This window comes from Pecten maximus, chromosome 15, assembly GCF_902652985.1.
Source record: "Pecten maximus chromosome 15, xPecMax1.1, whole genome shotgun sequence".
NCBI classification, from domain to species: Eukaryota; Metazoa; Mollusca; class Bivalvia; order Pectinida; family Pectinidae; genus Pecten; species Pecten maximus.
The window spans coordinates 10,476,402-10,492,780 of NC_047029.1; the positions used below are offsets into that span (position 1 = coordinate 10,476,402).

A 16,379-nucleotide genomic window follows, 5' to 3' on the forward strand; every position below is an offset into this window, starting at 1 on the left:
TTGCATTTATTTTTAAAAAATATGAATGAATTCAAATCACCTGTACAAAATTATGAAAAAATATAAAAAGTTTTTAAAAAATCAAATTTGCTGATTTCACAATCTTTCACACATTATTGTTCAGTATCATGTAGATGATTTGTACATACTATAATATATATCAGAAAAACATTATCAAAATGTTAATAGAAACACATCATTGTTCCATCAGGTATGTACATACATTATCTATAAGATCATGTTGGCTTGTTGTATTGAACATCTATATATGGCCGCACATCTTTATATAATGTCCATACATCTATATATGGCTGTACATCTATATATGGCCACACATCTATATATGGTCACACATCTATATATGGTCACACATCTATATATGGTCATACATCTATATATGGCCATACATCTATATATGGATGTACATCTATATATGGCCACACATCTATATATGGTCATACATCTATATATGGCCACACATCTATATATGGCCACACATCTATATATGGCCACACATCTATATATGGCCACACATCTATATATGGCCGTACATCTATAAATGGCAGTACATCTATCATGCCTAGGACTGTACATCTATAGGGCAGTACATATGTAATTTGAAGTCAATATGACGATTTCTTCTGATCTGTGACAGGAGAGTTTGTCCATCAAAACTTGTCACATCAACATATATAATGTAGTAGCTTTGTACTTTATCCTCGGGAATCGGTTATATTTGTCTATCTACAGAAGCCTTTCACTATAACACTAGCTAACATATGTGAAACATTGGAAAGGATTCAAGTCACTCCATTATCTCAACTCAATAAGGATGATTTGAAATTAATCCGAAACAGACGTTGACAGGTTTCTCCAATATCACAAGCTTTACTCCCGAAGATTCACGTGGAAATTTTGGGAGCCACCACTGAATAAAAGTTATATAAATCTAAAAATGATTTCAACATGGTTTCCTGATCAAAAAGCAAGACTGTTGATATTCAGTTAAATGGGTTTTTTTACAGAAAGGAAGCTTCAGCATAAAGATAGCTTTAAGAACTGTATATATATATTGTAGCGGAGGCCAGTACAACAAAGGGAGATAACCTCTATATTACTGCCAGTCGACTATCAATCTGGCCATAATTTACTGGACAGGGACCTTAGGTGATAACATTCATCATTTGTAGGCACCAAGTTATACTACAGATCTCGGCTGTATAACTACTGTGTCCTGAGGAGACAAGGTTAACACACGGCAGCTCACTGTAACATTAAGGACCCATTTCTCAGATAGCGAATCATTGTATTGTCTCTTTAATTCATTTCTCCTGCACACATCCACGATTTATACCCCTACCGCAGGAGCCCGACCATCACCACACTGGCCATCAAAGTCGCCATGGCAATGGTGATATTTACAGTACTCTCTGGACTACCACTCTGCCAGACAGAATTAAGCCAAGCCTGAAACAACAGGATATTGTCCTCAGAGTCCCTCACCAGTTCTCAAACAGTGTGATCAAATATCTGGTTTAGTCCCATCAGAGCTTTCACTTTTAGCTATAGATACATATATAGATATATCAGAAAAAGAAATCTGTCCTTGCGAAGGTTAATGTATAAAAAATAACAAAAAAACAAGACTTTGCCAACAGCCTTTCTGCCCTCTCAGGCTTCTTCAGTCCATCTTAAGGAGCCAGAGAGGGAAAAATTAAGGCATATAGCGGCAAAGTCTTGTTTTTTTTTGTTAATATGTATATCTATATATACTACAGCTGAACCGTTGCTTAACAAATGTTTTTCTTTTTTTTTCAGTAAGTTCATCAACTTTCATTGAAATATATGTTGCTGTATTTTTTCACCTTATACAGGCAAATGGTATTGCTGAAGGAATCAAATATATTATCTAATACTATATACCGGTAGTTGGAAAATAATATTTTATGCCAGCCCCGTGTTCCTGTGAAATTTATATAACTATATATCATATCATGATATATGTTATAACATTACAGTTTATTAACAATAGTATTTCATTTGAAAATTTGTAATCATTCTTAACAAATTGAGACAAAGAAAACTTTCGAACACAAGTTAAAATTCTGTATTATATTAGAACAAATTAATTTACTTTTTTTCCGCCTTTTTTTTTACTCCTATAAAACTCTATATATATACATGTATATATATATGTATATGTCCACTCCCAGGGACATACATACATACATAGTGTTAATGTATGAAAGGAATCGATGTCACCATATTGACAGCATCATTGACGTTTTATCCTCGCTAGCCTCCTCTTTTGTGGTACTGGTAAAAAGACGGGGAGGTAAATTAGGATGAAATTGAATTGCTCATTATTGAACTAATGTTTTATTCAGCTTGCTGTGTATCACAGCCTGAAAGCCATAATTTGTATTCTGGAAGCGACACAAGTAGCAAATATACCAACATCATCTAGTTTTGCGTTCAGACTTAATAAGCCTGATATATTGTTTTGGGATTTTTTTTCCTCAGTGTCCCTCGGATAAAAGGCTATATTCTTTCTCTGAAGAAATAGGATTTAGATTCTCTGGACTATAGTGAGGCCCTCCCGACCCAATGGGAAAGGTCAAAAGGATTTTCTCCATGCCGATCGGTAAATTAAGCCTCCGTGCGAATGGAGATAGTATATTGACGATGTCTTTGATCGCATGTAAAACCAAAAAAGTCTTTTTAGGACCAAGTTCCATCGGAATATTGTCAACTCATTAAGAGTGATATGTAGCTAAATCATAAAGTTTGTCTAGACATGTAAATTGTAAAATGACAGTTGATTTTTTTTCATCTATCCTTTAATCTTCCCAGAAATGAATATGAATGATTGACAGCAGACAAAAGAACAATGATTTATAACAATAACATATTTTGCAAAAATAGCAATAACACTGACATCCGACAGAAAAAAAAAATCACTTTTTCAATTCAAATTTTCAATGAACTTTAGTGAACTTAATTCTGAACTCACTTTTTCAATTCAAATTTTCAATGAACTTAAGTGAAATTAATTTTAAAATCAATAATTATTCTCTTGAATAATGATGCATTGTTTATTAATTTTGTTTGTTGACATATTTTGAATCATAATCTCCTTACAGGGCTTTTTGGGGCTGTTAATGGGCGCCCCATTCCCAATTGAAATTATTTTATATTAAAGCCAAAATTCCCCAAAATCTTTCCCAATTCACCAATTTTCTTCCCAAAATGAGACAAACCAGTGAGAAAAAGCTCTGTTATACATCTTACATTTGATATCAAAGTGTTTGTCTTCCACAAAGCTAACATATGCATGTACCATCTATGCTCTGCCTGCAACATTTTACAGAAAGTATGCCATATTTTTTTATCACACTGTAGAGTTTAAAAGATATTGATTTTAAACATTCAATCCAGAAGACAAAGAACCACAAATTCTGATGTATTGTTAATTGTGAGAATTTCATTGGAAGAAAAATTGTAAAAGGATTATTTTTTAAGGAAATGACTCATTAAAAACATTAACAAAATTTGATAATTCTGGGAATTCCATGAATTTCATACATAAAAAAAATCAATTAATAAATATTCTGGAAAAAGAATTAATTTTATACTCTTTGGAACTTCATTTTATTCTATATTTCCTGAAAAATAAATTAATTTTATTCTTTTTCAAATATCATTTAATTTAAACTTTCAGAAATTTTGATTATATTTATACTATTTTGAAAATCAATTAATTCCATATTTTCCAGAAATTTTTTTTATAATGTCTGGCAATAAATTGATTTTATATTCTTAACATTTTTGAGAAAACATTATACCATATGACTATCAAGATTATACTGTCTAGAAAATTCATCAATTTCAATTTTCTAGAAAAGAATTTAATCTTAATTAAATTAAACTATGTGAAAAATTCATTAATCTTAAATTTTCTAGAAATTTATTAATTTTGAATTTTTTAGAAGTTTATTGGTTTTAAATCTTCTAGAAAACATAATATAATATGATATCATTAAAGTTATACTGACCAGGAAATTAATGTTAGGATTTTCTAGAAAAAATCATTAATTTTAAATTTTCTAGAAAACATTACATATGTTACATTTTACACAACCATGTTAATGTTTAATTATCATATCCCCAACAGGTGACAAGATGGAGCAGTGTACTTGCAAAAACAATATTGATGTTTATTTTTCAAAAATAACTTAATTGTGATTTTTGTCTTCAAATAAGACAAGAGATCCCAGAGGGATCTTGGCGCCCACCATTGAATGATCTTTATAGGTTCCATGTCAGATTGATCTTTTCTCTACTTTTCCCTTCTTCTAAGTCTTACTAATCTGTGTAAATTCAGAAACAGCCCTCTAGTACTTTTCAAACAAGGGGAACCTATATATAAAATTTAAGATTTAGCGATAATGGCTGTCTGTCGGCCATGTTGTTTTCCGATTGGTCCCAAAATGCAATACCAGGGACCAACGGGAACCTACATATGAAATTTGAGAAAAATCCCTTCAGTACCTTCTGTACAATAGCGATAACAAACTTCAATTTTCAAAATACAAGATGGCTGCCTGTCAGCCAGGTTGTTTTCTGACTGGTCTCAAAATCCAATATGCATAACTAGACACAGAGGGCAACCTACAAATGAAATTCAGAAAGATCCTTTCAGCAATTTCTGATAAATAGCGATAACAATCTTCAATTGTCAAAATCCAAGATGGCTGCCTGTCGGCCATGTTGTTTTTCGATTGGTCTCAAAATGCAATATGCATAACTACGCACTGAGGGAAACCTACATATGAAATTTGAGAAAGATCCCTTTCAGTACTTTCTGAGAAATAGCGATAACAAACTTCAATTGTCAAAATCCAAGATGGCTGCCTGTCGGCCATGTTGTTTTTCGATTGGTCTCAAAATGCAATATGCATAACTAGGCACCGAGGGAAACCTACATATGAAATTTCAGAAAGATCCCTTCATAAGTTTCTGAGAAATAGCGATAACAAACTTCAATTGTCAAAATCCAAGAGGGCTACCTGTCGGCCATGTTGTTTTCAGATTAGTCTCAAAATGCAATATGCATAACTAAGCACCGAGGGAAACCTACATATGAAATTTCAGAAAGATCCCTTCATAAGTTTCTGAGAAATAGTGATAACAAACTTCAATTGTCAAAATCCAAGATGGCTGCCTGTCGGCCATGTTGTTTTCCAATTGGTCTCAAAACGCAATATGCATAACTAGGCACCAAGAGTAACCTTTATATGAAATTTGAGAAAGATCCCTTCAGTGCTTTCTTAGAAATAGCGATAACAAACTTCAATTGTCAAAATCCAAGATGGCTGCCTGTCGGCCATGTTGTTTTCCGATTAGTCTCAAAATGCAATATGCATAACTAGGCACTGAGGGGGACCTACATATGAAATTTCAGAAAGATCCCCATATTAGTTTCTGAGAAATAGCGATAACAAACTTCAATTGTCAAAATCCAAGATGGCTGTCTGTTGGCCATGTTGTTTTCAGATTGGTCTCAAAATGCAATATGCATAACTACGCACTGAGGGAAACCTACATATGAAATTTCAGAAAGATCCCTTCAGTACTTTCTGAGAAATAGCGATAACAAACTTCAATTGTCAAAATCCAAGATGGCTGCCTGTCGGCCATGTTGTTTTCAGATTGGTCTCAAAACGTAATATGCATAACTAGGCACCGAGGGAAACCTACATATGAAATTTCAGAAAGATCCCTTCTTAAGTTTCTGAGAAATAGCGATAACAAACTTCAATTGTCAAAATCTAAGATGGCTGCCTGTCGGCCATGTTGTTTTACGATTAGTCTCAAAATGCAATATGCATAACTAGGCACCGAGGAGAACCTACATATGAAATTTCAGAAAGATCCCTTCATAAGTTTCTGAGAAATAGTGATAACAAACTATAATTGTCAAAATCCAAGATGGCTGCCTGTCGGCCATGTTGTTTTCCAATTGGTCTCAAAACGCAATATGCATAACTAGGCACCAAGAGGAACCTTTATATGAAATTTCAGAAAGATCCCTTCATAAGTTTCTGAGAAATAGCGATAACAAACTTCAATTGTCAAAATCCAAGATGGCTGCCTGTCGGCCATGTTGTTTTCAGATTGGTCTCAAAATGCAATATGCATAACTAGGCACCAAGAGGAACCTTTATATGAAATTTGAGAAAGATCCCTTCAGTGCTTTCTCAGAAATAGCGATAACAAACTTCAATTGTCAAAATACAAGATGGCTGCCTGTCGGCCATGTTGTTTTCCGATTAGTCTCAAAATGCAATATGCATAACTAGGCACTGAGGGGGACCTACATATGAAATTTTAGAAAGATCCCCATATTAGTTTCTGAGAAAAAGCGATAACAAACTTCAATTGTCAAAATCCAAGATGGCTGCCTGTCGGCCATGTTGTTTTCAGATTGGTCTCAAAATGCAATATGCATAACTAGGCACCAAGGGGAACCTACATATGAAATTTCAGAAAGATCTCCTCATTAGTTTCTGAGAAATAGCGATAACAAACTTCAATTGTCAAAATCCAAGATGGCTGCCTGTCGGCCATGTTGTTTTCAGATTGGTCTCAAAATGCAATATGCATAACTAGGCACCAAGGGGAACCTACATATGAAATTTCAGAAAGATCTCCTCATTAGTTTCTGAGAAATAGCGATAACAAACTTCAATTGTCAAAATCCAAGATGGCTGCCTGTCGGCCATGTTGTTTTCAGATTGGTCTCAAAATGCAATATGCATAACTAGGCACCAAGGGGAACCTTAATATGAAATTTGAGAAAGATCCCTTCAGTACTTTCTGAGAAATAGCGATAACAAGAATTGTTTACGGACGGAGGGACGGACGGACGGACGGACGGACGGACGACGGACCACGGACGCAGGGCGATTTGAATAGCCCACCATCTGATGATGGTGGGCTAATAAAAAGCATAATTGATAATTTAAACTAATAGTTCTTTTGTTATCAATTTTATTTACATTATGTGTTCCAGTTTTACATTTTGAGAAGGCAACAATTTAAAAGTTGGTTTTAAAAGTAGTAATACATAACAGCAAGGAATGTATTGACATATTCTATCAATCAAATTGAATATCTGATATGGAAAACATACGTAATATCTGATTTGGAAAATACATGTAATATTATATATGGAAAATGTATGTAATGTCAGATATAGAAACTATATGATATCGGATATGGAAAATTTATATATTATCAGATATGAAAAATATATGTTATATCATCAGATATGGAAATATGTACTATAAGATATGGAAAATATATGTAATATCAGATATGGAAAATATATGTAATATCAGATATGGAAAATTTGTTATATGAAAATTTATGTAAAATCAGATATAGAAAATATACCGGTGTAGCATGGTATTTTGAATCAGTATGTAATATTAGATATGGAAAATATCAGATATGCAAAATTATGTTATAACAGATATGGAAAATATATGTTATATCGGTTATGGAAATTTGCCATATCTGAAATGGAAAATTTATGTTAAATCAGATATGTAAAATTTGTGTAATATCAGATATGGAAAATGTATGTAATGTCAGATATAGAAAATATATGATATTGGATGACAGCTATAGTTCCCAATATGCCATATATCCTGATTGTATCAAATGTTTCTGTCTTTCTTTTTTAAAAGTTATACTTATTCTACCCAGCCCCATTCCCAACTGAAAATAATTTATCTTGCTGTGTAAGTGTTATATTTTTGAAGACTTAATGTTTTAGATCCATTAGAAATCTCTGCAGAAACAAAATTATACAAACAAGCTGAATACTTATATGTGTTGAAAATGATGACAGTCGGCCAGGCAGCCAATTAAGTGAAATAAAGCTACCTAATTTTTTTTTTTTTTTTTTTCAGAATACAAACCAGTTTTCCAAATGTTCATGAATCAGCTATATATTTACCTGATATGTATTTCAAAAATATGAAATGGTGTGCTTCAACGCATCATGCTAAAAAGTACCATTTATTGACTTAAAGCCTGTGATCACCATTCTAATTGAATTTGATGTATAACAATGCAACACATTGACAGATTCCCCAGACAAAATGAACACTATACCGTTACACCATATTAGTTTCAATAATTCCAAAAATAAAAAATATATTTTGAAATATGTTGTAATATTATATCATAAAATTTCCAGGATGGAGCCCAGCCATTTCTTAACTTACATTTTCAGCCAATACAATACCCTGTAATACATCAAGTTTTCTGACAAGTACAGGAGGAGATTTAGCAGATTTACTCTACATTAGAATTAAATGGGAGACAGTAATGGTGTGAGAATGAAAGACAGTTTGGTTGACAGACAATTTGCTAAGGCAAACAAGAAGTCTGTAATTTACTGCCGGGATTGTAGTAGGCCTGGTACAGGTTCCATTATCTTGTGACACAGCTTAACACAGCCAACAACCACTCATTCTCAGCAAGGGGATTACAGCCAAAAAACACTCATTCTCAGCAAAGAGATTACAGCCAAAAAAACACTCATTCTCAGCAAAGAGATTACAGCCAACATCTACTCAATCAGAAAACAGACTTACAGCCAAAAAAACACTCATTCTCAGAAAACAGACTTACAGCCAACAACCACTCATTCTCAGCAAAGGGATTACAGCAAACAACCACTCATTCTCAGCAAAAAGGATTACAGCCAACATCTACTCAAACAGAAAACAGACTTACAGCCAAAAAAAAACTCATTCTCAGAAAACAGACTTACAGCCAACAACCACTCATTCTCAGCAAAGGGATTACAGCCAAAAAAACACTCATTCTCAGAAAACAGACTTACAGCCAAAAAAACACTCATTCTCAGAAAACAGACTTACAGCCAACAACCACTCATTCTCAGCAAAGGGATTACAGCAAACAACCACTCATTCTCAGCAAAAGGATTACAGCCAACATCTACTCAAACAGAAAACAGACTTACAGCCAAAAAAAAACTCATTCTCAGAAAACAGACTTACAGCCAACAACCACTCATTCTCAGCAAAGGGATTACAGCCAAAAAAACACTCATTCTCAGCAAAGAGATTACAGCCAACATCTACTCAATCAGAAAACAGACTTACAGCCAAAAAAACACTCTTTCTCAGCAAACAGACTTACAACCAACATCCTTTCATGCTCAGCAAACAAACTAATGGCCAACATCTACTCAATCAGAAAACATACTTACAGCCAAAAACCACTCATTCTCAGCACTCAGACTACAGCCATCATCAACTCATTCTTATCAAAGATATTAATAACCAACATCCACTCATTCTCACCAAACAAATTACAGCCAAAACGTCCACTTTAATTCTCCTCAAACAGTTGAACATCAACTCATTCTCATCAAAGAGACTCACAACCAACAACCACTCCTTCCCAATTAACAGATTCTCAGCAAAAGGATTCACTCGTTCTCCACAAACAGCTAGATTACAGCCAAAATCCAGTCATTCTCATCAAACAGATTACAATCAACACCACCCATTTTCAGCTTAAAATAAACCTTCAACCATCACCACTCATTTGCACCTGATCAGACCTTCAGCCAACATCACTCATTCTCAGCTAATACAGCTCTCATTCAACACCTCAATTTCCATTCAACAACTCTCATTTCATGCAACATTTCAATTCCAACTCAACAACTTTGATTTTCATTCAAAAACTCCCATTCTCATTCAATAACTCTCACTCTCATTCAACACTTCAATTCTTATTCAATAACTCTCACTCTCATTCAACACTTCAATTCTTATTCAATAACTCTCATTTAACATGCAGTATTCATTTTCAAATTTCTAACCCAACACCTCCAAAAGACGTGACCAGGTATGATGGACAAACTGGAAATTAAGACAAAAAGTCAACAGATTTGGTACACTGAAAATTGTTATTCAGTATATCCTTTAGGTCATCAAGTTTAAACTTAATAACCCTAACACAAAAGACAGATCAGGTGTATATGGTCTCCATAGTTTCCATAATAAAATAAACACGAACATAAAAAGTGTATCAGCCTGGTTATAATGGTTAAGATCTTAAGCAGAAACTTGATTCGTGTATCTTCATTAAATCCGGTATATAATCAGAATTATCATGTACAAAACAAACTATTATCATTTAATATTCCACAGATAATACACTGTCTCTTTTTCATGTGTACAAGTAATAAAATGCTGGAAAATTCCTTATAATAGAATAATAATGTCCCCGAATCATGGCCACATCATACAAAAAGTCTCACAAAGATGGATAGATTTTCCAGGATCAAGTTTCAATTTTCCATTAACTTTTGGCTATATATATATATAAACACGGGCTTCTATCGGGTCAGTCTTTAATTAGACGAACTATTTGTATATCTGAACATCAAAACAAAATGCAAACCCATAATACTGTATTCCTTCACAAATAAACTCCTGTCCATAAATAAGTCCAATGTTCATTTTTGAAAAATCATCAATTTTAAAATACAGTGAAACCTCTCAATTAAGACCATCTGGAAGTCTGAGTGAAAGAGGTCTTAATTAAGTAGGGTGGTCTTAATACTGACTTGGACCAGACTGACATTCGACCATCAAGAACTGTAAGAGTAGTAAGCTAATAGAGATTAACAGCTAAGCCCACCGCAAACTACAATAGGGAAGGAGGCTTTTATCATGATAATTACGGCAATGTAAAAAGCTTGCCGCACTCTGTACATCACTATACTTCACACTAAAATTAGGGGGCGAGGCCACCAACTAAATTTATATTGCTTTACATGTATATGGATATTTTAACCGAAAAAAAAAATGCAATATCTATATATAAATGTAAAACAGATATAGTTTAAATTAGGTTCTGAATTGTAGAAAGCAATGAAATTATTATTATTATAAAACAAATTAGACTTGGAATAGCAAGAGTTATCTCCCACAGCAGCCCTCTGTTTACTCTAGTTAATGTATTAAAGAGTTTAAGGATGCCTTTCTACACCCTTCATCCAAAACTTAACAGTAGATTTGACATAATTTAATTTTTTTGTTAATTTTTTTTTTTCTTCTTCTTTTTTTTTTAAGACTGTTTTTTTTTCAAAAATTATTCATTCTGACTCTGGAAAGTTATTTTCAACCCCAAAAGTAACATGAAAACCAAATATTTGAACTCAAGTACACTTAATTAAATACACGAGATCATGCCTTTCAGCATTTGCACCCATTTAGAAACCAATGCTGACGCTGACATCGATACTTACATTATATTGCAAATATCAAAATTTCATAGAAGTTTTTAATTCCTTAGTTTGTCTAACATTAAATTTGTACTCTAGCGAAAATACTTAAAAATAGCTTGTGGGAGGACTTACACATTCAAATAATGAATTCAAACTTTGGGAAATCATACATTATTCTTTAAATTTGACAAAAAGTGCCGTAACACAGCATTTTTTTTTTACTATTTTTTTTTTCAATGGACTGACTTTAATTTTAGATTATAAATAATATGCATTTTTATGTCTAAAACAAGGATGAGAAGTTGGAAAATTTCTTCCAACATAGGGAAAATACCTATATTGTTGTGGGAAGAGAGATAACTCTTGCAATACCATTCCTGTTTGCATGAATGTGTGTATAACAAGGGAAGTAACTCCACCAGACTTATTGCCATTCTGACTACACATTAGTTTTCAATAGGATATCAAGAATTTATCATCATACAATATCTTTGACAATGGATTAATCAGTAATATTGAATAGTTTATGATAATTTATCTAACTAAAACAACAATCCCAATTCAATTATCAAATGTGGAAATCTATAAATCCATAGTATTAGCCAAATTAACCTTCCTGTTTGGGAGGAGACTATATCAGTATAACTTAACTAATTTCAATAATATTTATAATTTTAAAAATTCAATGGGTTCATAATAAAGAGTAGCTTAAATAATGTTGTTTTTGTATTACTTTGTGAAGAGAAAGTCTACAAAAAAGGTTTGAAATTTTGAACATGCATGCAATTTTTCACGAGAAAATTCAAATGGGTTGCAAAGCTTATGTAAAAACATTTGCACAGTGGAAGATTCTGAGATACTTTACCGAAAATCTGAAAATTTATTGTTATTATCCAGTAACATGGTAGATTCATCTCAAAGTGATTTAGTGTGGGTAGAAATTATTTTTACTATAATGGGTAAATTTAATCAAATCAAACACATTGTACAAATGTTGTAGCTAGAAGAGAATTAAGGTATATTCAAAACAATTCAATGTTTTAGTAAACATCCATTATGGGATAGGACCTGTTATACATATACTCCATTGATAATACAAAATGGGCTATTAAGCATTTCATAAACTGAATTACATGCTTTAAATTTGAAATCATATACCAGCTAGGTTTCCCATTGAATACATATTTCATAAACATGGCAGAATATTGGATATATTCTGTGATATGAATGAAATATGATATATCAAAACTGAAAAATTTGTAATTAAACATTTAAATTTATTTCAGTTTTAAAGATGAATTCAAATTGGAACTGGTAACACATATCATTCTTTGACATGTGACAGGTACAATTGACTTGACAACAATACAACACAATAAATCATTGTTATCTGTTGTTTACCAGGTTTAAGTACTCCTTAATTTTGATAAATGATCAGTGGGTGTAGCAAAACAATTACTTATTGTGCCTTCATATCTTTTTTATCTGAACAAAAAAAGGGAAAATCTCAATGAAGTGAATAAACAAGAGGCCCATGGGCCTCAACAGTCCCCGGAGTTTTGGTATATTTTGGCACATTAATGATTCCTATGACCTTGAATTTGAGGTCAATGTTGTTCACTCAAGCATGCAAAGGCCAAATATCAGATCTCTGGGCCTCTTGCTTCGTGAGAAGAAATTGTTTCAGATTTAGGAATATTTTACCCCAGTGACTTGAAATTTGTCTAAGGTCACCTAAGAATGCCATTCTGATTGGTCAGTTACCAAACCATAACAAGTCTGACCAAGTTATGATGTGAAATTAGTTGTGGACATTTGTGGAGATATCTGAAGCTGGTAAAACCATACACAGACAATGATCAGATTCTACAGCAAAATCAGGTTATAAAATCACCGGTAATACAGAAATCACGGTAATTATACAGAAATCAGGGTAACTTACCATCAACACATTCCTCTTCTACCTGGCACAGGTGTTCCATAAACAGGCAACCTGTAACAAACAATAATGTATTAAATATCAAATCTTAGGTATAATTGTACATATTTCACACCTGAGGTATAATTATACATTATATATCACACCTGAGGTATAATTTTATATTATATATCACACCTGAGGTATAATTATACATTATATATCACACCTGAGGTATAATTATACATTATATATCACACCTGAGGTATAATTATACATTATATATCACACCTGAGGTATAATTATACATTATAAATCACACCTGAGGTATACATTCTATATATCACACCTGAGGTATAATTATACATTATATATCACACCTGAGGTATAATTGTACATTATATGTCACACCTGAGGTATAATTATACATTACATATCACACCTGAGGTATAATTATATGTTATATATCGCACCTGAGGTATAATTATACATTATATATCACACCTGAGGTATAATTATATATTATATATCACACCTGAGGTATAATTGTACATTATATCACACCTGAGGTATAATTGTACATAAATCACACCTGAGGTATAATTGTACATAAATCACACCTGAGGTATAATTATACATTATATATCACACCTGAAGGTATAATTATATATTATATATCACACCTGAGGTATAATTGTACATTATATCACACCTGAGGTATAATTGTACATAAATCACACCTGAGGTAGAATTGTACGTTATATATCGCACCTGAGGTAGAATTGTACGTTATATATCACACCTGAGGTATAATTATACATTATATATCACACCTGAGGTATAATTATACATTATATATCACACCTGAGGTATAATTATACATTATATATCACACCTGAGGTATAATTGTACATTATATATCACACCCGAGGTATAATTATACATTATATATCACACCTGAGGTATAATTATACATTATATATCACACCTGAGGTATAATTGTACATAAATCACACCTGAGGTATAATTATACGTTATATATCACACCTGAGGTATAATTATACATTATATATCACACCTGAGGTATACATTATATATTACACCCGAGGTATAATTGTACATTATATATCATACCTGAGGTATAATTATACATTATATATCACACCTGAGGTATAATTATACGTTATATATCGCACCTGAGATATAATTGTACATTATATATCACACCTGAGGTATAATTATACGTTATATATCGCACCTGAGGTATAATTGTATGTTTCTATCAGGATGTCAATGTGGAAATAAACAGAGACAAAAATTGATTAAATCTCAATTGTAATCTCAATATGGGTACAACACCTTGGTTTTAAGACAAAAGAAAACTGTTGCTTACATCAATGAATTCTTAAAAAAATCCTTATACTTGATATAAATATTTTGGTATGTCACACCCTAATGTCAATTGCTGACCAAATCTAACTCTGCCCAGCTGTGATGTAAAAAGAGTTATATCCAGGCTGTCCATCCCTGATCAGAATTTTCCTGTGGGTGATAAAAAAGTGATCACACTCATCTAGCCCTGTCCTGTGATCACACTCATCTAGCCCTGTCCTGTGAGTTAGAAAGCTTGTTAACACTTCTAGATTTTCACACCTTTTTCTTTCCCTGACCACCAGTACACATCTAGCCCTGTCCAGTGAGATACAGGTAGAATGCCTATCCCTGACCACCAGTACACACATCTAGCCCTGTCCAGTGAGATACAGGTAGAATGTCTATCCCTGACCACCAGTACACATCTAGCTCTGTCCTTTGAGGACTATTCCAAGCAGTTCATTAAAGTCTAGCCAACTTTCTGATTAAACACCATTCCACTCTGGCCAACATTTCTATTTTCACACTTTGGCCAGGCATGGTCATACCTGAGTGACCACCAGGTAAGTTCCAGTTAAAAGACCTCACTTACCTATATTTAGTTAATTTCAAATCTATTACTAATATGATAATTATAAAAAAAAAAAAAAAAAAAAATAGTTTATTTAAGTGTCACACATTTGTTCAAACATACATAGGTAAAATATATTTGAATTAAAATGTCCAGCCTATGAGACTTGTTCATATTCGGGAAATGCTAACGCAGCTTCTCAGTGTTTTCCCTATATAAACTATAGTAAAGTTTACCCCCTCCTCAGGGGCAAACATGAGACTCCAGGGTCATGAAATTCACAATTTTGGTAACGTGCACCTTAACGAAGACCCTTCCATCTATGAAGAGCGTTTGATGCCAACATATCTTAGAGTAGAGAAGAAGATTTTTGAAGTTTTAGTCAATTTTACCATTTTTGGCCCTGCCCCTCGGGCCCCTGAGGGGTGGGGACCATATAATTCACAATTTTGGTTGACCTTAAGCCGTAGGGGACCATTATATATAATTCACAATTTTGGTTGACCTTTAGCCATAAAAGCTTCCTGCCAAATTTCATTGAATTTGGTTCCGCATCCTTAATAAGTTTTGTGTTTTGTTAGGGAGCAATCACAAATAGCAACTAGAGAACTGTTTATGGTGTAAATGGCCGCTTATGCTTATGTAGAAATAACAGCTGCATATAATGTATCCATAAAGATATTGAAGTATATGGTCAGTGTAGGCGTCCATTCATCTCCTCTAAATGAGACCCTCTGTTGTTGAATGATGTATATACACTAAGTGAACAAAACCTGGATTTGTATGTAAAACTGTTTGTTATATTATATGCTGATGATACTGTTCTTATGGCTGAAACACCAGATGGGTTACAGAATGCATTAAACGAATTTCAAAACTATTGTGATGAATGGAAACTTTCGGTTAACACGCAAAAAACAAAAGTAATAATATTTGAAAAAAGAAAAAGTCGAAGAAACGTCAACTTTTTATTCAATAATGAGAGTTTAGATATACAAGACTCCTATACATATCTTGGATTAATGTTAAATTATAATGGTGTTTTCACAAAAGCCAGAAGTAAATTATCGGAACAAGCAAAGAAAGCCATGTACGCATTGTATACAAAAATTAGAAATATTTCATTACCGATAGATCTGCAGTTAAAACTATTTGATGCACTTGTTATGCCA

General features: G+C 33.0%; 1 protein-coding gene across 2 annotated transcripts in view; it reads right to left on the bottom strand.

The window, feature by feature from the left end:
- LOC117344280 overlaps window positions 1-16,379 on the bottom strand; it is a 95,475-nt gene that overhangs the window by 33,072 nt on the left and 46,024 nt on the right. The window contains exons 1-2 of one of the 2 annotated variants that reach the window (XM_033906974.1): window positions 14,656-14,943; window positions 13,287-13,337 (exon numbers count right to left, since the gene is read on the bottom strand). In XM_033906974.1, the coding sequence (XP_033762865.1) occupies window positions 13,287-13,326 (40 nt within the window). In that variant the 5' untranslated portion in view covers window positions 13,327-13,337; window positions 14,656-14,943. Of the gene's footprint in view, window positions 1-13,286; window positions 13,338-14,655; window positions 14,944-16,379 lie in introns of those variants that run through there. The other variant, XM_033906973.1, reaches the window with a different exon arrangement.